We start from the raw sequence: 24,992 nt of genomic DNA on the forward strand, positions 1-24,992 counted from the left end.
ACAGACCAGGAGGACACAGACCAGAAGGACACAGACAAAAGGACACAGACCAGGAGAACACAGACAAAAGGCACAGACCAGGAGGACACAGACCAGGAGGACACAGACCAGGAGGACACAGACCAGGAGGACACAGACCAGGAGGACACAGACCAGGAGGGCACAGACCAGGAGAAAACAGACAAAAGGACACAGAGCAGGAGGACACAAACCAGGAGAACACAGACCAGAAGGACACAGACCAGGATGACACAGACCAGGAGAACATAGACCACATTAGTAGCATTAAAACTCCTGGGGGTCCCTGTACCCCACATTAGTAGTTTTAATACTCCCGGGGGTCCCCCACACCCCACATTAGTAGTATTAATACTCCTGGGGGTCCATGCATCCTACATTAGCATTATTAATACTCCTGTGGGTCCTTGCACCCTACATTAGTAGTATTAATAACCCTGGGGGTCCCTGCACCACACATTAGTAGTATTAATACTCCGGGGGTCCCCAGTACCCCAGATTAGTAGTATTAATACTCCTGGGGGTCACTGCACCCCAGATTAGTAGTATTAATACTCCTGGGGGTCCCAGCACCCCAGATTAGTAGTGATAATACTCCTGGGGGTCCCAGCACCCCAGATTAGTAGTAATAATACTCCTGGGGGTCACTGCACCCCAGATTAGTAGTATTAATACCCCTGGGGGTCACTGCACCCCAGATTAGTAGTATTAATACTCCTGGGGGTCCCATCACCCCAGATTAGTAGTAATAATACTCCTGGGGGTCACTGCACCCCAGATTAGTAGTAATAATACTCCTGGGGGTCACTGCACCCCAGATTAGTAGTATTAATACTCCTGGGGGTCCCTGCACCCCAGATTAGTAGTATTAATACTCCTGGGGGTCCCTGCACCCCAGATTAGTAGTATTAATACTCATGGGGGTCCCTGCACCCCAGATTAGTAGTAATAATACTCATGGGCGTCCCTGCACCCCAGATTAGTAGTATTAATACTCCTGGGGGTCCCTGCACCCCAGATTAGTAGTATTAATACTCATGGGGGTCCCTGCACCCCAGATTAGTAGTAATAATACTCCTGGGCGTCCCTGCACCCCAGATTAGTAGTAATAATACTCCTGGGGGTCCCTGCACCCCAGATTAGTAGTAATAATACTCCTGGGGCTCACTGCACCCCAGATTAGTAGTATTAATACTCCTGGGGGTCCCAACACCCCAGATTAGTAGTATTAATACTCCAGGGGGTCACTGCACCCCAGATTAGTAGTAATAATACTCCTGGGGGTCCCAGCACCCCACATTAGTAGTATTAATACTCCTGGGGGTCCCAGCACCCAACATTAGTAGTAATAATACTCCTGGGGGTCCCTGCACCCCAGATTAGTAGTATTAATACTCCTGGGGGTCCCAGCACCCCAGATTAGTAGTATTAATACTCCTGGGGGTCCCTGCACCCCAGATTAGTAGTAATAATACTCCTGGGGGTCCCTGCACCCCAGATTAGTAGTAATAATACTCCGGGGGCTCACTGCACCCCAGATTAGTAGTATTAATACTCCTGGGGGTCCCAGCACCCCCAGATTAGTAGTATTAATACTCCAGGGGGTCACTGCACCCCAGATTAGCAGTAATAATACTCCTGGGGGTCCCAGCACCCCCGATTAGTAGTATTAATACTCCTGGGGGTCACTGCACCCCAGATTAGTAGAATTAATACTCCCGGGGGTCCCTGCACCCCAGATTAGTAGTAATAATACTCCTGGGGGTCCCAGCACCCCAGATTAGTAGTATTAATACTCCTGGGGGTCCCAGCACCCCAGATTAGTAGTATTACTACTCCTGGGGGTCCCTGCACCCCAGATTAGTAGTATTAATACTCCTGGGGGTCCCCCACACCCCACATTAGTAGTAATATTACTCCTGGGGGTCACTGCACCCCAGATTAGTAGTATGAATACTCCTGGGGGTCCCAGCACCCCAGATTAGTAGTATTAATACTCCTGGGGGTCCCAGCACCCCAGATTAGTAGTATTAATACTCCTGGGGGTCCCTGCACCCCAGATTAGTAGTATTAATACTCCTGGGGGTCCCAGCACCCCAGATTCGTAGTATTAATACTCCTGGGGGTCCCAGCACCCCCAGATTAGTAGTATTAATACTCCTGGGGGTCCCTGCACCCCAGATTAGGAAAGACAAAATAACTATCAAACTACCCTGCAAACAAACATTTGTCCTTAGGACATCCCGGAACATCAGGAGATTGTGTCATAGTCCCCTGGATGTCCTTAGGACATCCCGGAACATCAGGAGATTGTGTCATAGTCCCCTGGACGTCCTTAGGACATCCCCTGTTCGCTGGGGGGGTCAACTGTATTGTAATATTTTTTGTGGCCTTATACCTGAGTCTATTTGCATCACAGCTGTCAGCGTCAGACGCCTGGACGCATGTCACAAACTGTCCCCTGGGGGCCAGCTCGCTCAAGTACACTTCGTACAGCGATTGGCTGAAGGAAGGAGGGTTGTCGTTGGTGTCTGTAACCAAAACCATGACATTGACCTCGCTGCTGAGGGTAGGGTCGCCGCTGTCGGTTGCCCTGGCGATGAAGGTGTACTGTTGCATGGTTTCGTAGTCGAGCATGCGTGCCGTGAGGATCAGTCCGCTGCTGCTATCGATGTGGAAGAAGTCGGTACTGTTGTAGACGTCTGACAGGATCTGGTAACGGACCAACGAGTTACGCTCCGAGTCACTGTCCAACGCCAACACCTGGGGGAAGAAGAGATTTTAGTAAAGTCATTTAGTAAAGTGGTCCTCAAACGCTCAACGTTATTGTTATTGATTCACTGACACATCAAGCCAATGCTGACCTGGGTTAGATTTATTTATATTATTACATTACATTCAGTGGTTTCACGTTTCAGTTGTTGTCATCCGTCACCCACAAACCCTTAGAGATTTCCTCAATGAACTTGACACCTTGATAAGCTTATTTCCTTGACGATGGCTCAGCTCTCTTCATGATTAGCAACTTCAACCTCCTGAAGTCTGCCTTCGATTCATTTCTTTCCAACTGTCTCGTTCCCTTCCTTGCCTCTTCGTTCCCTTCCTTGCCTCTTCGTTCCCTTCCTTGCCTCCTCACCCTTTCCCCAGTCCCCCTTCCACTCACAAGGCAGAAGAGTAAAGATGACCTCATCTTTACCATTCAGTCAAAGACTCAATCATGGAAACTCTTACTGACAGTTGTGGCTGTTTTGTGTGATGTATTGTGTTGTCTCTACCCTCTTGCCCTTTGTGCTGTTGTCTGTGGCCAATAATGTTTGTACCATATTTTGTGTTTCTACCATGGTGTATTGCTACCACGTTGTTGTCATGTTGTGTTGCTACCATGCTGTGTTGTCATGTTGTGTTGCTGCCATGCTGTGTTGTTATGTTGTGTTGCTGCCATGTTGTGTTGCTACCATGTTGTGTTGCTACTATGCTGTGTTGTTATGTTGTGTTGCTGCCATGCTGTGTTGTTGTCTTAGGTCTCTCTTTATGTAGTGTTGTGTTGTCTCTCTTGTCGTGATGTGTGTTTTGTCCTATATTTCTAATTTAAATATTATTTTTTAAATCCAGCCCCCGTCCCTGCAGCAGGCCATTTGCCTTCTGTAAATAAGAATTTGTTCTTAATTTATGTGACTAGTTAATTAACCTGTTATGGTATAGGGGGCAGTATTTTCAAGGCCGGATAAAAAACGTACCCAATTTAATCTGGTTACTACTCCTTTCCAGAAACTAGAATATGCGTATAATTAGTAGATTTGGATAGAAAACACTCTAAAGTTTCTAAAACTGTTTGAATGGTGTCTGTGAGTATAACAGAACTCATATGGCAGTCAAAACCCTGAGAAGATTCCATACAGGAAGTGCCCTGTCTGACAATTTGTTTTCCTTCTGTTGCATCTCTATCGAAAATACAGCATCTCTGCTGTAACGTGACATTTTCTAAGGCTTCCATTGGCTCTCAGAAGGCGCCAGAAAGGGGAATGGTGTGTCTGCTGTCTCTGGGCGAAGAACAGCAGGAGAATTTATTAGTGGTCAGCCTGGGGACAGTGAGACTGAGAGGCGCGGTCACGAGAATTCTAAATTTTTTTCTTTCAGCCTTTGAATGAATACAACGTCGCCCGGTTGGAATATTATCGCTATTTTATAGCATAAAAATTGATTTTAAACAGTGTTTGACATGCTTCGAAGTACGGTAATGGAATATTTTGAATTTTTTTGTCACAAAATGCGCTCGCGTGTCACCCTTTGGATAGTGACCTGAACGCACGAACAAAACGGAGGTATTTCAATATAACTATGGATTATTTGGAACCAAAACAGCATTTGTTGTTGAAGTAGAAGTCCTGGGAGTGCATTCTGACGAAGAACAGCAAAGGTAATCCAATTTTTCTAATAGTAATTCTGAGTTTAGTGAGCACCAAACTTGGTGGGTGTCAAAATAGCTAGCCTGTGATGGCCGAGCTATCTACTCAGAATATTGCAAAATGTGCTTTCGCCGAAAAGCTATTTTAAAATCTGACACCGCAATTGCATAAAGGAGTTCTGTATCTATAATTCTTAAAATAATTGTTATGTTTTTTGTGAACGTTTATCGTGAGTAATTTAGTAAATTCACCGGAAATTTGCGGTGGGTATGCTAGTTCTGAACATCACATGCTAATGTAAAAAGCTGTTTTTTGATATAAATATGAACTTGATTGAACAAAACATGCATGTATTGTATAACATAATGTCTTAGGAGTGTCATCTGATGAAGATCATCAAAGGTTAGTGCTGCATTTAGCTGTGGTTTTGGTTTTTGTGAGATATATGCTTGCTCTGAAAATGGCTGTGTGATTATTTTTGGCAGGGTACTCTCCTGACATAATCTAATGTTTTGCTTTCGCTGTAAAGCCTTTTTGAAATCGGACAATGTGGTTAGATTAACGAGAGTCTTGTCTTTAAAATGGTGTAAAATAGTCATATGTTTGAGAAATTGAAGTTATAGCATTTTTGAGGTATTTGTATTTCGCGCCACTCTCTACCATTGGATATTGGTGAGGCATTTCGCTAGCGGAACGTCTGTCCTTAAAGGTTCAATAAATAAATATATACTAGAAGCCGTTCTCCTACTAATCTCACTGTAACCCCCCTCCAGGTCTCTGTTCTCCTACTAATCTCACTGTAACCCCCCTCCAGGTCTCTGTTCTCCTACTAATCTCACTGTAACCCCCCTCCAGGTCTCGTTCTCCTACTAATCTCACTGTAACCCCCCTCCAGGTCTCTGTTCTCCTACTAATCTCACTGTAACCCCCCTCCAGGTCTCTGTTCTCCTACTAATCTCACTGTAACCCCCCCTCCAGGTCTGTTCTCCTACTAATCTCACTGTAACCCCCCCTCCAGGTCTGTTCTCCTACTAATCTCACTGTAACCCCCCTCCAGATCTCTGTTCTCCTACTAATCTCACTGTAACCCCCTCCAGGTCTCTGTTCTCCTACTAATCTCACTGTAACCCCCCTCCAGGTCTCTGTTCTCCTACTAATCTCACTGTAACCCCCTCCAGGTCTGTTCTCCTACTAATCTCACTGTAACCCCCCTCCAGGTCTCTGTTCTCCTACTAATCTCACTGTAACCCCCCTCCAGGTCTCTGTTCTCCTACTAATCTCACTGTAACCCCCCTCCAGGTCTCTGTTCTCCTACTAATCTCACTGTAACCCCCCCTCCAGGTCTCTGTTCTCCTACTAATCTCACTGTAACCCCCCTCCAGGTCTCTGTTCTCCTACTAATCTCACTGTAACCCCCCTCCAGGTCTCTGTTCTCCTACTAATCTCACTGTAACCCCCCTCCAGGTCTCTGTTCTCCTACTAATCTCACTGTAACCCCCCTCCAGGTCTCTGTTCTCCTACTAATCTCACTGCAACCCCCCTCCAGGTCTCTGATCATTGCTTAGTTTCATTTTCCGTCTCTCTCTCTCTCCATCCCGAGCCACTCATCCCCTACCCAATCTTCTCTCTCTCTCTCTCTCTCTCTCCCACTACTCTTTCCTCTTCTATTCTATCATCTCTCCCTTCTGCTAAATCCTTGTCTCTCCTGATTCTGCCTCTTCAACCCTACTCTCCTCCCTTTCCGCATCCTACGACTCGCACTGTCCCCTTTCGTCCCAGCGGCCCTCCCCTCCTGCTTCGTGTCTGAGGGACTCATTGCGACCTTACAGAACAGAGCAGCGGGCATCTGAGCAAAAATTTATGAAAACGAAACTTCCAGAGGACCTATCATCTTTTCACTCCCTCCTCTCTACCTTCTCTTCCTCTGTATCCTCTGCTAAAGCCGCTTTCTATCATTTTAAAGCTTCAAGCTTTAGCCTCTAATCCTAGAAAACTGTTTTCCACCTTCTCCTCCCTCCTTAATCCTCCATTCGCTCAGCTTATTGGGTCCACTGGTCCCAGTCACACACAACTACCCTATGCCTTGACATCTTTCTCCCCTCTCTCTCCAGATGAAATCCTGTGACAAGTGAGGTCCGGCTGCCCTGACAACCTACCCGCTCGACCCCATCCCCTCCTACCTTCTACAGACCATCTCTGGAGATCTTCTCCCATTCCTTACCTGCCTCATCAACTCATCCTTGACCACCGGCCGCTTCCCCTCTGACTTCAAAATGTCCCAAGTCGCTCCCATCCTCATGAAACAAACACTCGACTCATCTGACATCAAAAACTACCGACCTGTATCCCTTCTTTCTTTTCTTTCCAAAACACTTGAGCGTTCTGTCTCTGACCAACTCTTTCGCTATGTGTCTCAGAATGATCTTCTTGACCCTAACCCAGTACAGGCTTCAAGACAGGTAACTCAACTGAGACTGCTCTTCTCTATGTCACAGAGGCTCTCAGCACTGCCAAATGCTAAATCTCTCTCTTCTGTTCTCATCCTCTTAGATCTATCCGTTGCCTTCGACACCTTGAACCATCAAATCCTCCTCTCGACCTCTCTCAGGGCTGGGCCTCTCAGGGTCTGTGCACTGTTGGACTGCATCCTACCTGGCAGGCCGCTCCTACTAGGTGACGTGGAGAGGATCTGTGTCTGCATCACATACACTCATGACTGGTGTCCCCCAGGGCTTGGTTCTAGGCCCTCTCCTCTTCTCTCTATATACCAAGTCACTCGGCTGTCATATCCTCACATGGTCTCTCCTATCATTGCTATGAGGATGATATGACACCGAGGTATCTCTGCGTCGTGCCTGGCAGATATCTCAGCATGGATGTCGGGCCCACCAACTGAAGCTCAATCTCAACAAGACGGAGCTTTTCCCCCTCCCAGAGTGCAAAGAGCCCTGGCGTGACCCTGGACAACACCCTGTTGTTCTCTGCAAACATCAAAGCAGTGACTCGCTACTGCAGGTTTATAGTCTACAACATCCTTAGAGTACAACATCCTTAGAGTACGACCCTACCTCACACAGGAAGACCCTACCTCACACAGGAAGACCCTACCTCACACAGGAAGCAGCGCCGGTTCTAGTCCAGGCACTTGTCATCTCCCGTCTGGACTACTGCAACTCTCTGTTGGCTGGGCTCCCTGCTTGTGCCATCAAACCCCTGCAACTGATCCAGAACCCTGCAACCCACCTGGGGTTCAACCTTACAAAGTTCTCCCATGTCACCTTGCTCCTCCACACACTCCACTGGCTTCCAGTCAAAGCTCACATCCACTACAAGACCATGGTGCTTATCTACAGAGCAGCAAGATGAACTGCCCCTCCCTACCTTCAGGCTATCCTCCAACCCTACACCCCAACCCGACATACAGAGAATACAGAGATCTTTTACAGCAAAGATACCAACCTCTTAGTCTACATGACAAACAGGAGATGTATGGAATGGGTCAAAAGGTGAGGCCTGGTATATGAGAAAGGAGTATCCCCAGCCAGATAGCATTTCCTGTGAAGACTGTTCTTATTGTATAGAAACCAGAGTTTAGCCCCCAAGACAAGGTTCCTCTCATCATTACCCATACCCGAGCCATCTCCTCCCTGGTACCTCATACTACACCAACTCATTCTATGGTATGCAGGCTGTAAGTTTTATCACCAAGCCATCATAAATCAATTGTCAGCTCAAGCTATCTCTATCGCAAGTAACAACCATGTTCTTGACCATACACACAGGCTAGCTGCAGGGAGCGGAGAGTGGAAACCATGTCTTTACAGAAACACAGTATTAATAGTACAGAAATGTCTTACTGATTGTTAAGTATATAATTTTTAACTATTAATATTAAACAAATCACGTAATTTTTCCCAGCGTCTGGTGGAAAGCAGTCTGAACCTGTTTTTCCTCTAGGATTTTCCCTCTTTTTTTTTATCCTGAAAAACTCCCAATTTCTTAATGATTACAAGCATAGCATAACATGATGCAGCCACCACTATATGTGAAAATATGGAGTGTGGTACTCTGTAATGTATTAGATTTTCACTTTGTATTCAGGACAAAAACACATTTTTTGCAGTATTACTTTAGGGCTGTGTTGCAAACAGGATGCATGTTTTCTGTACAGGATTCTATCTTTTCACTCTGTCATTTAGGTTAGTATTGTGGAGTATCTACAATGTTGTTGATCCATCCTCAGTTTCCTCCTATCACAACCATTAAACTCTGTAACTGTTTTAAAGTCCCCATTGGCCTCATGGTGAAATCCCTGAGCAGTTTCCTTCCTCTACGGCAACTGAGTTAGGAAGGACGCCTGTATCTTTGTAGTGACTGGGTGTATTGATACACCGTCCAAAGTGTAATTAATAACTTGCTCAAAGGGATATTCAATATAAAAAAAATGTAACCAAAAGGTGCCCTTCTTTGCGAGGCATTGGGGAACATTCCTGGTCTTTGTGGTTGAATTTGTGTTTGTAATTCACTGCTCGACTGAGGGACATTAGAGATTACTGTATGTGTAGGGTACAGAGGTGAGGTAGTCATCCAGAAATCATGTTAAACATTATTATTACACAGTACATGCAACTTATTATGTGATTTGTTTAAGCACATTTTTACTCCTGAACTTATTTAGGCTTGCCATAACAAAGGAGGTTTAATACTTACTGAGTCAAGATATTTCAGCTTTTCATTTTTCATTAATGTGTACAAAGTTCTAAAAACATAATTACACTTTAACATTATGAGGTATTGTGTGTAGGCCAGTGACCAAAGAAATCTAAATTTAATCCATTTAAACATTTTAGCTGTAAGACAACAAAACGTGGGTGTGAATACTTTCTGAAGGCACTGTATATACACACACACACACACACACACACACACACACACACACACATTTTTCTACACTAGTGAGGACCTTGACACAGGACCTATAAAGAGAGGATTTCTGAGACTTTTTGATGGAATTGAGAACAAACAGATTCCTACTTTCACCACTAGGTGGCGCCACTAAAACATAATGCAAACCCACCCACCCACTACACAGTTTTGTATTGCTATCCTTGCCAGGACCAAATAAATAATTACCGTCCAAAATGTCCTGTCTGGTTCAGTTGGTAGAGCATGGCACTTGCAACACCAGGGCTGTGGGTTCAATTCCCACTGGGGACCAGTATGAACAAATATGGTAATGTATACACTCACTATGGTAAGTTACTCTGGATAAGTCTCTACTAAAATCCTATTTTCCCTAAAACTATACCTAAGCCTAAAATGTTCTTGTTTTACTATCCTTGTGAGGACTTCTGGTACCCACAAGGGTAGTTAAACACACACACACACACACACACACACACACACACACACACACACACACACACACACACACACACACACACACACACACACACACACACACACACACACACACCTACCTGTAATACCGGAGTGCCGATCATGGAGTTCTCAGGCAGTGTGGTGGAATATGAGACTTTCTGGAAAAGCGGAGGGTTGTCATTAACGTCCAACACGGCGATGTCCACATCGACCTCCGATCTTGCGCCAGTCTGCGTGTCCGTAGCCTTCACCGTTAGTCGGTAGTACGGCGTGGTCTCGTAGTCTAACGGGTAGCTGACCCGGATCGCACCGGTATCAAAGCCCATGTCAAACTGGAATCAGATTAATAATCATATGTTTATTTAAACCAGGTAAGAACACATTCTGTTTTTACAAAACCCACCTGACCAAGATGGATGAATTATTCCTGCCACTTTCAACCCATAGCTTCATCTCTCTTAGACCCCACCATCTCTCTGTCTTAGCCCCTCCATCTCTCTGTCTTAGCCCCTCCGTCTCTCTGTCTTAGCCCCTCCATCTCTCTGTCTTAGCCCCTCCATCTCTCTGTCTGTCTTAGCCCCCAACATCTGTCTGTCTTAGCCCCTCCATCTCCCTGTCTTAGCCCCTCCATCTCAGCCCCTCCATCTGTCTGTCTTAGCCCCTCCATCTCTCTGTCTTAGCCCCTTTACCTGTCTGGAACAGTGGGTTAACTGCCTTGTTCAGGGGCAGAATGACAGATTTGTACCATGTCATACCAGCTCGGGGATTTGAACTTGCAACCTTCCAACCACTAGGCTACCTGCCGCCCCTCCACTTTAACCACTAGGCTACCTGCCGCCCCTCCACTCTAACCACTAGGCTACCTGCCTCCCCTCCACTCTAACCACTAGGCTACCTGCCGCCCCTCCACTCTAACCACTAGGCTACCTGCCGCCCCTCCACTCTAACCACTAGACTACCTGCCGCCCCTCCACTCTAACCAATAGGCTACCTGCCGCCCCTCCACTCTAACCACAAGGCTACCTGCCGCCCCTCCACTCTAACCACTAGGCTACCTGCCGCCCCTCCACTCTAACCACTAGGCTACCTGCCTCCCCTCCACTCTAACCACTAGGCTACCTGCCGCCCTCCACTCTAACCACTAGGCTACCTGCGCCCTACACTCTAACCACTAGGCTACCTGCCGCCCCCTCCACTCTAACCACTAGGCTACCTGCCGCCCATCCACTTTAACCACTAGGCTACCTGCCGCCCTCCACTCTAACCACTAGGCTACCTGCCGCCCCTCCACTCTAACCACTAGGCTACCTGCCGCCCTCCACTCTAACCACTAGGCTACCTGCCGCCCCTCCACTCGAACCACTAGGCTACCTGCCGCCCTCCACTCTAACCACTAGGCTACCTGCCGCCCCCTCCACTCTAACCACTAGGCTACCTGCCGCCCTCCACTCTAACCACTAGACTACCTGCCGCCCCTCCACTCTAACCAATAGGCTACCTGCCGCCCCTCCACTCTAACCACAAGGCTACCTGCCGCCCTCCACTCTAACCACTAGGCTACCTGCCGCCCTCCACTCTAACCACTAGGCTACCTGCCTCCCCTCCACTCCAACCACTAGGCTACCTGCTGCCCCTCCACTCTAACCACTAGGCTACCTGCCGCCCCTACACTCTAACCACTAGGCTACCTGCCGCCCCTACACTCTAACCACTAGGCTACCTGCCGCCCCCTCCACTCTAACCACTAGGCTACCTGCCGCCCCTCCACTTTAACCACTAGGCTACCTGCCGCCCCTCCACTCTAACCACTAGGCTACCTGCCGCCCCTCCACTCTAACCACTAGGCTACCTGCCGCCCCTCCACTCTAACCACTAGGCTACCTGCCGCCCTCCACTCTAACCACTAGGCTACCTGCCTCCCCTCCACTCTAACCACTAGGCTACCTGCCTCCCCTCCACTCTAACCACTAGGCTACCTGCCGCCCCTCCACTCTAACCACTAGGCTACCTGCCTCCCCTCCACTCTAACCACTAGGCTACCTGCCGCCCCTACACTCTAACCACTAGGCTACCTGCCGCCCCTACACTCTAACCACTAGGCTACCTGCCTCCCCTCCACTCTAACCACTAGGCTACCTGCCTCCCCTCCACTCTAACCACTAGGCTACCTGCCGCCCCTCCACTCTAACCACTAGGCTACCTGCCTCCCCTCCACTCTAACCACTAGGCTACCTGCCGCCCCTCCACTCTAACCACTAGGCTACCTGCCGCCCCTCCACTCTAACCACTAGGCTACCTGCCGCCCCTCCACTTTAACCACTAGGCTACCTGCCGCCCCTCCACTCTAACCACTAGGCTACCTGCCGCCCCTCCACTCTAACCACTAGGCTACCTGCCGCCCCTCCACTCTAACCACTAGGCTACCTGCCGCCCCCTCCACTCTAACCACTAGGCTACCTGCCGCCCCCCACTCTAACCACTAGGCTACCTGCCGCCCCTCCACTCTAACCACTAGGCTACCTGCCGCCCCTCCACTCTAACCACTAGGCTACCTGCCTCCCCTCCACTCTAACCACTAGGCTACCTGCCTCCCCTACACTCTAACCCCTAGGCTACCTGCCGCCCTCCACTCTAACCAATAGGCTACCTGCCTCCCCTCCACTCTAACCACAAGGCTACCTGCCTCCCCTCCACTCTAACCACTAGGCTACCTGCCGCCCCTCCACTCTAACCACTAGGCTACCTGCCTCCCTCCACTCTAACCACTAGGCTACCTGCCGCCCCTCCACTCTAACCACTAGGCTACCTGCCGCCCCTACACTCTAACCACTAGGCTACCTGCGGCCCCCTCCACTCTAACCACTAGGCTACCTGCCGCCCCTCCACTTTAACCACTAGGCTACCTGCCGCCCCTCCACTCTAACCACTAGGCTACCTGCCGCCCCTCCACTCTAACCACTAGGCTACCTGCCGCCCCTCCACTCTAACCACTAGGCTACCTGCCGCCCTCCACTCTAACCACTAGGTTACCTGCCTCCCCTCCACTCTAACCACTAGGCTACCTGCCTCCCCTCCACTCTAACCACTAGGCTACCTGCCGCCCCTCCACTCTAACCACTAGGCTACCTGCCGCCCCTCCACTCTAACCACTAGGCTACGCTGCCGCCCTCTACTCTAACCACTAGGCTACCTGCCGCCCCCTCCACTCTAACCACTAGGCTACCTGCCGCCCCTCCACTCTAACCACTAGGCTACCTGCCTCCCCTCCACTCTAACCACTAGGCTACCTGCCTCCCCTCCACTCTAACCACTAGGCTACCTGCCGCCCCCTCCACTCTAACCACTAGGTTACCTGCCTCCCCTCCACTCTAACCACTAGGCTACCTGCCGCCCCTACACTCTAACCACTAGGCTACCTGCCGCCCCTACACTCTAACCACTAGGCTACCTGCCTCCCCTCCACTCTAACCACTAGGCTACCTGCCTCCCCTCCACTCTAACCACTAGGCTACCTGCCGCCCCTCCACTCTAACCACTAGGCTACCTGCCTCCCCTCCACTCTAACCACTAGGCTACCTGCCGCCCCTCCACTCTAACCATTAGGCTACCTGCCGCCCCTCCACTCTAACCACTAGGCTACCTGCCGCCCCTCCACTTTAACCACTAGGCTACCTGCCGCCCCTCCACTCTAACCACTAGGCTACCTGCCGCCCCTCCACTCTAACCACTAGGCTACCTGCCGCCCCCTCCACTCTAACCACTAGGCTACCTGCCGCCCCTCCACTCTAACCACTAGGCTACCTGCCGCCCCTCCACTCTAACCACTAGGCTACCTGCCGCCCTCCACTCTAACCACTAGGCTACCTGCCGCCCCCTCCACTCTAACCACTAGGCTACCTGCCTCCCCTCCACTCTAACCACTAGGCTACCTGCCTCCCCTACACTCTAACCACTAGGCTACCTGCCGCCCCTCCACTCTAACCAATAGGCTACCTGCCGCCCCTCCACTCTAACCACAAGGCTACCTGCCTCCCCTCCACTCTAACCACTAGGCTACCTGCCGCCCCTCCACTCTAACCACTAGGCTACCTGCCTCCCCTCCACTCTAACCACTAGGCTACCTGCCGCCCCTCCACTCTAACCACTAGGCTACCTGCCGCCCCTACACTCTAACCACTAGGCTACCTGCGGCCCCCTCCACTCTAACCACTAGGCTACCTGCCGCCCCTCCACTTTAACCACTAGGCTACCTGCCGCCCCTCCACTCTAACCACTAGGCTACCTGCCGCCCCTCCACTCTAACCACTAGGCTACCTGCCGCCCCCTCCACTCTAACCACTAGGCTACCTGCCGCCCCTCCACTCTAACCACTAGGCTACCTGCCTCCCCTCCACTCTAACCACTAGGCTACCTGCCTCCCCTCCACTCTAACCACTAGGCTACCTGCCGCCCCTCCACTCTAACCACTAGGCTACCTGCCGCCCCTCCACTCTAACCACTAGGCTACCTGCCGCCCCTCCACTCTAACCACTAGGCTACCTGCCGCCCCTCCACTCTAACCACTAGGCTACCTGCCGCCCTCCACTCTAACCACTAGGCTACCTGCCGCCCCCTCCACTCTAACCACTAGGCTACCTGCCTCCCCTCCACTCTAACCACTAGGCTACCTGCCTCCCCTACACTCCAACCACTAGGCTACCTGCCGCCCTCCACTCTAACCAATAGGCTACCTGCCGCCCCTCCACTCTAACCACAAGGCTACCTGCCTCCCCTCCACTCTAAAGACTAGGCTACCTGCCGCCCCTCCACTCTAACCACTAGGCTACCTGCCTCCCCTCCACTCTAACCACTAGGCTACCTGCCGCCCCTCCACTCTAACCACTAGGCTACCTGCCGCCCCTACACTCTAACCACTAGGCTACCTGCGGCCCCCTCCACTCTAACCACTAGGCTACCTGCCGCCCCTCCACTTTAACCACTAGGCTACCTGCCGCCCCTCCACTCTAACCACTAGGCTACGTGCCGCCCCTCCACTCTAACCACTAGGCTACCTGCCTCCCCTCCACTCTAACCACTAGGCTACCTGCCTCCCCTCCACTCTAACCACTAGGCTACCTGCCGCCCCTACACTCTAACCACTAGGCTACCTGCGGCCCCCTCCACTCTAACCACTAGGCTACCTGCCGCCCCTCCACTTTAACCACTAGGCTACCTGCCGCCCCTCCACTCTAACCACTAGGCTACCTGCCGCCCCTCCACTCTAACCACTAGGCTACCTGCCGCCCCTCCACTCTAACCACTAGGCTACGCTGCCGTCCCTCCACTCTAACCACTAGGCTACCTGCCCCCCTCCACTCTAACCACTAGGCTACCTGCCTCCCCTCCACTCTAACCACTAGGCTACCTGCCGCCCCTCCACTCTAACCACTAGGCTACCTGCCGCCCCTCCACTCTAACCACTAGGCTACCTGCCGCCCCTCCACTCTAACCACTAGGCTACCTGCCACCTCTACACTCTAACCACTAGGCTACCTGCCGCCCCAACACTCTAACCACTAGGCTACCTGCCTCCCCTCCACTCTAACCACTAGGCTACCTGCCGCCCCTCCACTCTAACCACTAGGCTACCTGCCTCCCTCCACTCTAACCACTAGGCTACCTGCCGCCCCTCCACTCTAACCACTAGGCTACCTGCCGCCCCTCCACTCTAACCACTAGACTACCTGCCGCCCCTCCACTCTAACCACTAGGCTACCTGCCTCCTCTACACTCTAACCACTAGGCTACCTGCCGCCCCTCCACTCTAACCACTAGGCTACCTGCCGCCCCTCCACTCTAACCACTAGGCTACCTGCCTCCCCTCCACTCTAACCACTAGGCTACCTGCCACCCCTCCACTCTAACCACTAGGCTACCTGCCTCCTCTACACTCTAACCACTAGGCTACCTGCCGCCCCTCCACTCTAACCACTAGGCTACCTGCCGCCCCTCCACTCTAACCACTAGGCTACGCTGCCGTCCCTCCACTCTAACCACTAGGCTAGCTGCCTCCCCTCCACTCTAACCACTAGGCTACCTGCCGCCCCTCCACTCTAACCACTAGGCTACGCTGCCGCCCCTCCACTCTAACCACTAGGCTACCTGCCTCCCCTCCACTCTAACCACTAGGCTACGCTGCCGTCCCTCCACTCTAACCACTAGGCTAGCTGCCTCCCCTCCACTCTAACCACTAGGCTACCTGCCTCCCCTCCACTCTAACCACTAGGCTACGCTGCCGTCCCTCCACTCTAACCACTAGGCTAGCTGCCGCCCCTCCACTCTAACCACAAGGCTACCTGCCGCCCATCCACTCTAACCACTAGGCTACGCTGCCGTCCCTCCACTCTAACCACTAGGCTACCTGCCTCCCCTCCACTCTAACCACTAGGCTACCTGCCACCCCTCCACTCTAACCACTAGGCTACGCTGCCGCCCTCCACTCTAACCACTAGGCTACCTGCCGCCCCTCCACTCTAACCACTAGGCTACGCTGCCTCCCCTCCACTCTAACCACTAGGCTACCTGCCTCCCCTCCACTCTAACCACTAGGCTACGCTGCCGTCCCTCCACTCTAACCACTAGGCTAGCTGCCGCCCCTCCACTCTAACCACAAGGCTACCTGCCGCCCATCCACTCTAACCACTAGGCTACGCTGCCGTCCCTCCACTCTAACCACTAGGCTAGCTGCCTCCCCTCCACTCTAACCACTAGGCTACCTGCCGCCCCTCCACTCTAACCACTAGGCTACGCTGCCGCCCCTCCACTCTAACCACTAGGCTACCTGCCTCCCCTCCACTCTAACCACTAGGCTACGCTGCCGTCCCTCCACTCTAACCACTAGGCTAGCTGCCTCCCCTCCACTCTAACCACTAGGCTACCTGCCTCCCCTCCACTCTAACCACTAGGCTACGCTGCCGTCCCTCCACTCTAACCACTAGGCTAGCTGCCGCCCCTCCACTCTAACCACTAGGCTACCTGCCACCCCTCCACTCTAACCACTAGGCTACCTGCCGCCCCTCCACTCTAACCACTAGGCTACCTGCCGCCCCTCCACTCTAACCACTAGGCTACCTGCCGCCCCTCCACTCTAACCACTAGGCTACCTGCCGCCCCTCCACTCTAACCACTAGGCTACGCTGCCCCCCCTCCACTCTAACCACTAGGCTACGCTGCCGTCCCTCCACTCTAACCACTAGGCTACCTGCCTCCCCTCCACTCTACCCACTAGGCTACCTGCCGCCCCTCCTCTCTAACCACTAGGCTACCTGCCACCCCTCCACTCTAACCACTAGGCTACCTGCCTCCTCTACACTCTAACCACTAGGCTACCTGCCGCCCCTCCACTCTAACCACTAGTCTACCTGCCGCCCCTCCACTCTAACCACTAGGCTACCTGCCTCCCCTCCACTCTAACCGCTAGGCTACCTGCCTCCCCTCCACTCTAACCACTAGGCTACCTGCCTCCCCTCCACTCTAACCACTAGGCTACCTGCCCCCCCTCCACTCTAACCACTAGGCTACCTGCCACCCCTCCACTCTAACCACTAGGCTACCTGCCTCCTCTACACTCTAACCACTAGGCTACCTGCCGCCCCTCCACTCTAACCACTAGGCTACCTGCCGCCCCTCCACTCTAACCACTAGGCTACCTGCCGCCCCTCCACTCTAACCACTAGGCTACCTGCCGCCCCTACACTCTAACCACTAGGCTACCTGCCGCCCCTCCACTCTAACCACTAGGCTACGCTGCCTCCCCTCCACTCTAACCACTAGGCTACCTGCCGCCCCTCCACTCTAACCACTAGGCTACCTGCCGCCCCTCCACTCTAACCACTAGGCTACCTGCCGCCCCTCCACTCTAACCACTAGGCTACCTGCCTCCCCTCCACTCTAACCACTAGGCTACCTGCCGCCCCTCCACTCTAACCACAAGGCTACCTGCCGCCCCTCCACTCTAACCACTAGGCTACGCTGCCGTCCCGTTACTCTGGACCCTGATCTTTCTTTTGACGAACATATCAAGACTGTTTAGCCCCTCCATCTTTGTGTGTGTGTGTGTCTGTCTGTCTGTCTGTCTGTCTGTCTGTCTGTCTGTCTGTCTGTCTGTCTGTCTGTCTGTCTGTCTGTCTGTCTGTCTGTCTGTCTGTCTGTCTGTCTGTCTGTCTGTCTGTCTGTCTGCCTGCGTGCGTGCGTGTGTGTGTGTGTATAACTGTTAACCTGTAGTGAAGGGTCTCCCTCCATGATAGTATATATAACACTCTGTCCCTGGGGGCTGGTGGCGTTGATATACAGGATCGGGGTGGACACGGGGACATCCTCCCTCACTGTGATGCCATAGAAAGGCTTATCAAACACCGGCATGGCCTTGTTCATGATAGTGACCGGTAGCTCCACCTCACTGGACAGGGAAGGGGAGCCGCCATCTTGAGCTACGATGGTGAGTTTGTATTCAGCGTTGGATAGGTCGGCTTCGAGGGAACGCTTGAGGATCAGTTCACCTCTTAGAGAGTCCACCTGGGGAGGAGAAGAGAAAATTCATATTCTCTTTACACAGAAAGTTGTGATAAATATGTGGCTGATCTCACACAGTGTCCTCCTGTCTAAAATTCACACAGTGCCAGTCAAAAGTTTGGGTTTTAATTCATGTTTACTATTATTCTACATTGTAGAATAATAGTGAAGACATCAAAACTATGAAATAACACATTATGGAATCATGTAGTAGCCAAACATTTTTTATATTTGAGCCAACAAGTGCTCAGCATATGTGAGAACTCCTTCAAGACTGTTGGAAAAGCATTCCAGGTGAAGCTGGTTGAGAGAATGCCAAGAGTGTGCAAAGCTGTCGTCAAGGCAAAGGGGTGGCTACTTTGAAGAATCTCAAATATAAAATACATTTAGATTTGTTTAACACTTTTCTTTAGTTACTTCATGATTCCATAATGTGTTATTTCATAGTTTTGATGTCTTCACTATTATTCTACAATGTAGAAAAAAGTAACGAAAAACCTTTGAATGAGTAGGTGTGTCTAAACTTTTGACTGATACTATATACCAGCAATACGCAATTCAAGGTTTGTATTCTTTTACTAATCATCAAACATTTACCAGTGTCTATTGTTCGGGGGATGTCAAATCCAGTGAAAGTCCAGATTGATGTGCAGATGTGTATCAGACCAACTAACTCATTTGGAACAATCGTAAACTTTCTACTGCTTAAGCACTCAAGTAAACCAAAATAAAATACTCGAACATAGACATTCTTTAAAAAAAATGCCCGTCGCTTACAGTGATAAAACAATATAATGGTTTGTCCACCTGGAAGTTCCTGTGCTCTTCTTTCAGTGTGTAAATGACATCGCCGTTCAGCCCAGAGTCTCTGTCTGATGCTGAGACCCTGTACACCACGGATCCTGGATCTGACTCCACCTAGTCCACACACACACACACACACACACACACACACACACACACACACACACACACACACACACACACACACACACACACACACACACAGCTGAGACCCTGTACACCACGGAAAAAACTCCACCTGCTCAACACACAAACATACACACACACACACACACACACACACACACACACACACACACACACACACACACACACACACACACACACACACACACACACACACACTGCTGAGACCCTGTACACCACAGAGCCTGGTCCACACACCTACCTGGACAGCAGCGTAGTACGGCAGGTCAACAAACTCTGGAGCATTGTCATTCACATCCTCCACCTTTAGGGGGAAACAAACTCTGGAGCATTGTCATTCACATCCTCCACCTTTAGGGGGAAACAAACTCTGGAGCATTGTCATTCACATCCTCCACCTTTAGGGGGAGACAAACTCTGGAGCATTGTCATTCACATCCTCCACCTTTAGGGGGAAACAAACTCTGGAGCATTGTCATTCACATCCTCCACCTTTAGGGGGAGACAAACTCCAACTGTTGGTCTCTAATAGTAATAAGGTATCTCAAACGTGTATCTCTCTCTCTTTCTCTATTTCTCTCTATCTTTTTCTGTCTCTCTCTCTATTTCTGTCTCTATCTGTCTATCTGTCTTTCTGTCTTTCTCTCTATCTGTCTTTCTCTCTCTCTCTATCTGTCTTTCTATCTCTATATCTCTATATCTGTCTTTCTATCTCTCTCTATCTCTGTCTTTCTATCTCTCTATCTCTCGCTATCTCTCTATATCTGTCTTTCTATCTCTCTCTATCTGTCTTTCTATCTATCTCTCTATCTCTCTATATATGTCTTTCTATCTCTCTCTATCTATCCCTCTCTATCTGTCTTTCTATCTCTCTATCTATCTCTATCTCTCTATATCTGTCTTTCTATCTCTCTCTATATCTCTACAGCTGTCTTTCTATCTCTCTATCTCTCGCTATCTCTATATCTCTATATCTATCTTTCTATCTCTATATCTGTCTTTCTCTCCCTCTGTCTTTCTATCTATCTCTCTATCTCTCTATATATGTCTTTCTATCTCTCTATATCTGTCTTTCTATCTCTCTCTATATCTGTCTTTCTATCTCTCTATATCTGTCTTTCTATCTCTCTCTATCTGTCTTTCTATCTCTCTATATCTGTCTTTCTATCTCTCTATATCTATATCTGTCTCTATATCTGTCTTTCTATCTCTCTATATCTGTCTTTCTATTTCTCTATCTCTCTATATCTGTCTTTCTATTTCTCTATCTCTCTATATCTGTCTTTCTATTTCTCTATCTCTCTATATCTGTCTTTCTATCTCTCTATATCTGTCTTTCTATCTGTCTCTATATCTGTCTTTCTATCTCTCTCTATCTCTCTATATCTGTCTTTCTATTTCTCTATCTCTCTATATCTGTCTCTCTATCTCTATATCTGTCTTTCTATCTCTCTCTATATCTGTCTTTCTACCTCTATCTCTATATCTGTCTTTCTATCTCTCTATCTCTATATCTGTCTTTCTATCTCTCTCTATCTATATATCTGTCTTTCTATCTCTCTCTATCTATATATCTGTCTTTCTATCTCTCTCTATATCTGTCTTTCTATCTCTCTCTATATCTGTCTTTCTATCTCTCTCTATATCTGTCTTTCTATCTATCTCTCTCTCTCTCTATCTGTCTTTCTATCTCTATATCTGTCTTTCTATCTCTCTCTCTGTCTTTCTATCTCTATATCTGTCTTTCTATCTCTCTCTCTGTCTTTCTATCTCTATATCTGTCTTTCTATCTATCTCTCTCTCTATCTGTCTTTCTATCTCTATATCTGTCTTTCTATCTATCTCTCTCTATATCTGTCTTTCTATCTCTCTATATCTCTATATCTGTCTTTCTATCTCTCTATATCTGTCTTTCTATCTGTTTCTCTATCTGTCTCTCTATATCTCTATATCTGTCTTTCTATCGCTCTATATCTCTATCTGTCTCTCTATATCTCTATATCTGTCTTTCTATGTCTCTATATATATCTGTCTCTCTCTATATATATATATATCTGTCTCTCTCTATATATCTCTCTCTCTCTCTCTCTCTGTCTCTGTCTCTGTCTCTGTCTCTTTCTGTCTCTCTGCTATCTCTATTGACTTGCCTAGTTAAATATAGATTAAATAAAAAATTAAAAAATAACTAAACATTTCCCTTTCTCTCAAACACACACCGGCCACACACCCTGTACCCACCTGAACCTTGACAGTAACTCTAGCAACCCTCAGTCGGTCGTACACTCTGCTGGCTTCGACCACCAGTTCATAGCTGTCCTGCTCCTCGCGGTCAAACGGTACTCCCATGGTCAGGACCACCCCGGAAGTGGGACGTACCGTGAAACGACCTCCGGCATTCAGCAGCGTGTACTTCAGCGGCTCGTTAAGCCGGTGCCCCACTGCGTTCACCACGGTCACTATGGAAACGTTGCCGTCGTTCTCGGCGACGGAGGAAGAGTAGACGGGGAGGGAGAAGAGGAGGCCGCTGTCCATCGCTTCACGGACCAGGATGGTTACTAACACTGTGCTGGAGAAACGACCATCCCACACCTGGGGGGTAGGGCGATAGCTTTCATATAATTAGATGTACAGCTGGTTGGAGGGTATTTTACAGCTGGTTGGAGGGTATTTTTTCAGCTGGTTGGATGGTATTTTACAGCTGGTTGGAGGGTATTTTACAGCTGGTTGGAAGGTATTTTACAGCTGGTTGGAGGGTATTTTACAGCTGGTTGGAGGGTATTTTACAACAATTAAGAGGGTATTTTACAGCTGTTTGGAGGGTATTTTACAGATGTTTGGAGGGTATTTTACAGCAGTTAAGAGGGTATTTTACAGCTGTTTGGAGGGTATTTTACAGCTTTTTGGAGGGTATTTTGCAGATGTTTGGAGGGTATTTTACAGCTGTTTGGAGGGTATTTTACAGATGTTTGGAGGGTATTTTACAACAGTTAAGAGGGTGTTTTACAGCTGTTTGGAGGGTATTTTACAACAGTTAAGAGGGTGTTTTACAGCTTTTTGGAGGGTATTTTACAGCTGGTTGGAAGGTATTTTACAGCTGGTTGGAAGGTATTTTACAGCTGGTTGGAAGGTATTTTACAGATGTTTGGAGAGTATTTTACAGATGTTTGGAGGGTATTTTACAACAGTTAAGAGGGTATTTTACAGCTGTTTGGAGAGTATTTTACAGCTGTTTGGAGGGTATTTTACAGATGTTTGGAGGGTATTTTACAACAGTTAAGTGGGTGTTTTACAGCTGTTTGGAGGGTATTTTACAGCTGTTTGGAGGGTATTTTACAGCTTTTTGGAGGGTATTTAACAGCTGGTTGGAAGGTATTTTACAGCTGGTTGGAAGGTATTTTACAGCTGTTTGGAAGGTATTTTACAGATGTTTGGAGAGTATTTTACAGCTGTTTAGAGGGTATTTTACAGCTGTTTGGAGGGTATTTTACAGCTGGTTGGAAGGTATTTTACAGCAGTTAAGAGGTTATTTTACAGCTGTTTGGAAGGTATTTTACAGCGCTTTGCACAAACTGTATGCTACACTTTGTAAGTCGGGTGGCCTGGACAACATCTGATTGGTTGAATCAAGGAATACACTCAAAAAGTTTAGACCAGCAAACAGCAGCATCTTAGACACTGGACCACTGGACCACTATTCAGGTTATTGATCACCTCTTACTATGAAGAGATGAATCAGGTTATTGATCACCTCTTACTTTGAAGAGATAAATCAGGTTATTGATCACCTCTTACTATGAAGAGATAAATCAGGCTATTGATCACCTCTTACTATGAAGAGATAAATCAGGTTATTGATCACCTCTTACTATGAAGAGATAAATCAGGTTATTGATCACCTCTTACTATGAAGAGATAAATCAGGTTATTGATCACCTCTTACTATGAAGAGATAAATCAGGTTATTGATCACCTAGATGTTGAATAAAGATAATAACCGTAACATAATGACCTTGACGTTGAAGCGGTAGCGGTCCTTGGAGAAGTTGCGGTTCTTGACGGTGAGAACGCCAGTGGAACGTTCCATGGAGAAGTGTTCCAGGTTCCGGTCAGCCAGGGTGTACACCAGGGCAGAGGTCACAGAGAGGTCAGCAGGGGTCACGGTAGGGTCAGGCGTCAGGTCTGGGTCAAAGGCCGTGACCTTCAGGGCCTCGACCCCGGGGTAGGTGGGGAGGAGGAGGACCGTCTCATATGAGTCTTGGGAGAACTTAGGAGGGGAGTCGTTGATGTTGACCACCTGGTGGAGGAGAAAGAAAAATAAACAGCATTTTAAATTACCTTTGATAATTACACTAAACATTATTTAAAAGGATATTTGACATGACATATAATTACAGTTCAAGGTCATTTACATTTATATTTATGTATTATAGTATTTATAAATAAAATAACAAAAAATGTAAAGTTTTTGAAGCAGCCTTGACAGCTACAGTCTGGGAATATGCTTAACGGTAATTACAAATCTTCGATATTGTCACGTCCTGACCCTCGTAAGATGTCATTTTCTATAGTAGAGTAGGTCAGGGCGTGACAGGGGGTGTTTTGGGTGGTTTGTCTATGTTTTCTATTTCTATGTTTTAGTTCTAGTTTTTCTATTTCTATGTTGTTGTTGTTTTTTGGGATGATCTCCAATTGGAGGCAGCTGGTCCTCGTTGTCTCTAATTGGAGATCATATTTAAGTAGGGGTTTTTCTTCTTGGGGTTTGTGGGTTATTATATTTTGAGTAGTGTTTGTTTGTCTCTGCGTCACGGTTTGTTGTTTTGTTTATTCAGTTATTTATGTATTTGCAAAGTTTCACGGATTTAATAAAATGTGGAACTACAACCACGCTGCACTTTGGTCCGCTCCTTTCGACAGCCGTGACATATATATATATATATATATATATATATATATATTATATATACCCATTGGTTGTTGTTTTGCGAATCTCAGACTGTGGCTTTAAGGTAAATGAGTTACGGTTACAGAGATACATACAGGATGTAAAGCGAAGGTGAAAAGACGGAGAAGAATCTGTGTAGAGATGGTATCACCTTGATATGGACCTGAGCTGGGCTGTCTGCTGTTCTCTGGGGTTTCCCACTGTCCCTCACATGGACCCGGAAGGAGAAGGCAGAGAACGTCTCGTAGTCCAGATTAGAGATGGTTCTACATTAGAATCAGGATATGACAAGTATGTCCATCAGATCTCTTTACGTTGTAGTACATCAACTATTAACGTCAAGCACACACCAACGCAGACACAGACATAAACACACACACACACACACACACACACACACACACACACACACCACACACACACACACACACACACACACACACACACACACACACACACACACACACACACCACATACACACACACACACACACACACACACACACACACACACACACACACACACACACACACACACACACACACACACACACACACACACACACACACACACACACACACACACACACACACACACACACACACACACACACACACACACACACACACACACACACACACCAACGCAGACACAGACATAAACACACACACACACACACAAAATAAAAAATAAAGTACCAAAAAATTAAAAATAGTGTTTCATTTATTTCCTAAAAGTCTTT

At 48.7% G+C, this 24,992-nt stretch overlaps 1 protein-coding gene across 1 annotated transcript in view; it reads right to left on the reverse strand.

Moving 5' to 3' along the window:
* The window catches only part of LOC106594524 (protocadherin Fat 3), a 51,851-nt gene that overhangs the window by 14,462 nt on the left and 12,397 nt on the right, over positions 1 to 24,992 (reverse strand). The window contains exons 9-16 of the mRNA XM_045688915.1: positions 24,401 to 24,515; positions 23,317 to 23,601; positions 21,546 to 21,896; positions 19,549 to 19,611; positions 19,164 to 19,274; positions 18,063 to 18,359; positions 9,905 to 10,138; positions 2,417 to 2,781 (exon numbers count right to left, since the gene is read on the reverse strand). Of these exons, the coding sequence (XP_045544871.1) occupies positions 2,417 to 2,781; positions 9,905 to 10,138; positions 18,063 to 18,359; positions 19,164 to 19,274; positions 19,549 to 19,611; positions 21,546 to 21,896; positions 23,317 to 23,601; positions 24,401 to 24,515 (1,821 nt within the window). The remainder of the gene's footprint in view (positions 1 to 2,416; positions 2,782 to 9,904; positions 10,139 to 18,062; positions 18,360 to 19,163; positions 19,275 to 19,548; positions 19,612 to 21,545; positions 21,897 to 23,316; positions 23,602 to 24,400; positions 24,516 to 24,992) is intronic.

This window comes from Salmo salar, chromosome ssa11 (genome assembly GCF_905237065.1).
Source record: "Salmo salar chromosome ssa11, Ssal_v3.1, whole genome shotgun sequence".
NCBI lineage: Eukaryota > Metazoa > Chordata > Actinopteri > Salmoniformes > Salmonidae > Salmo > Salmo salar.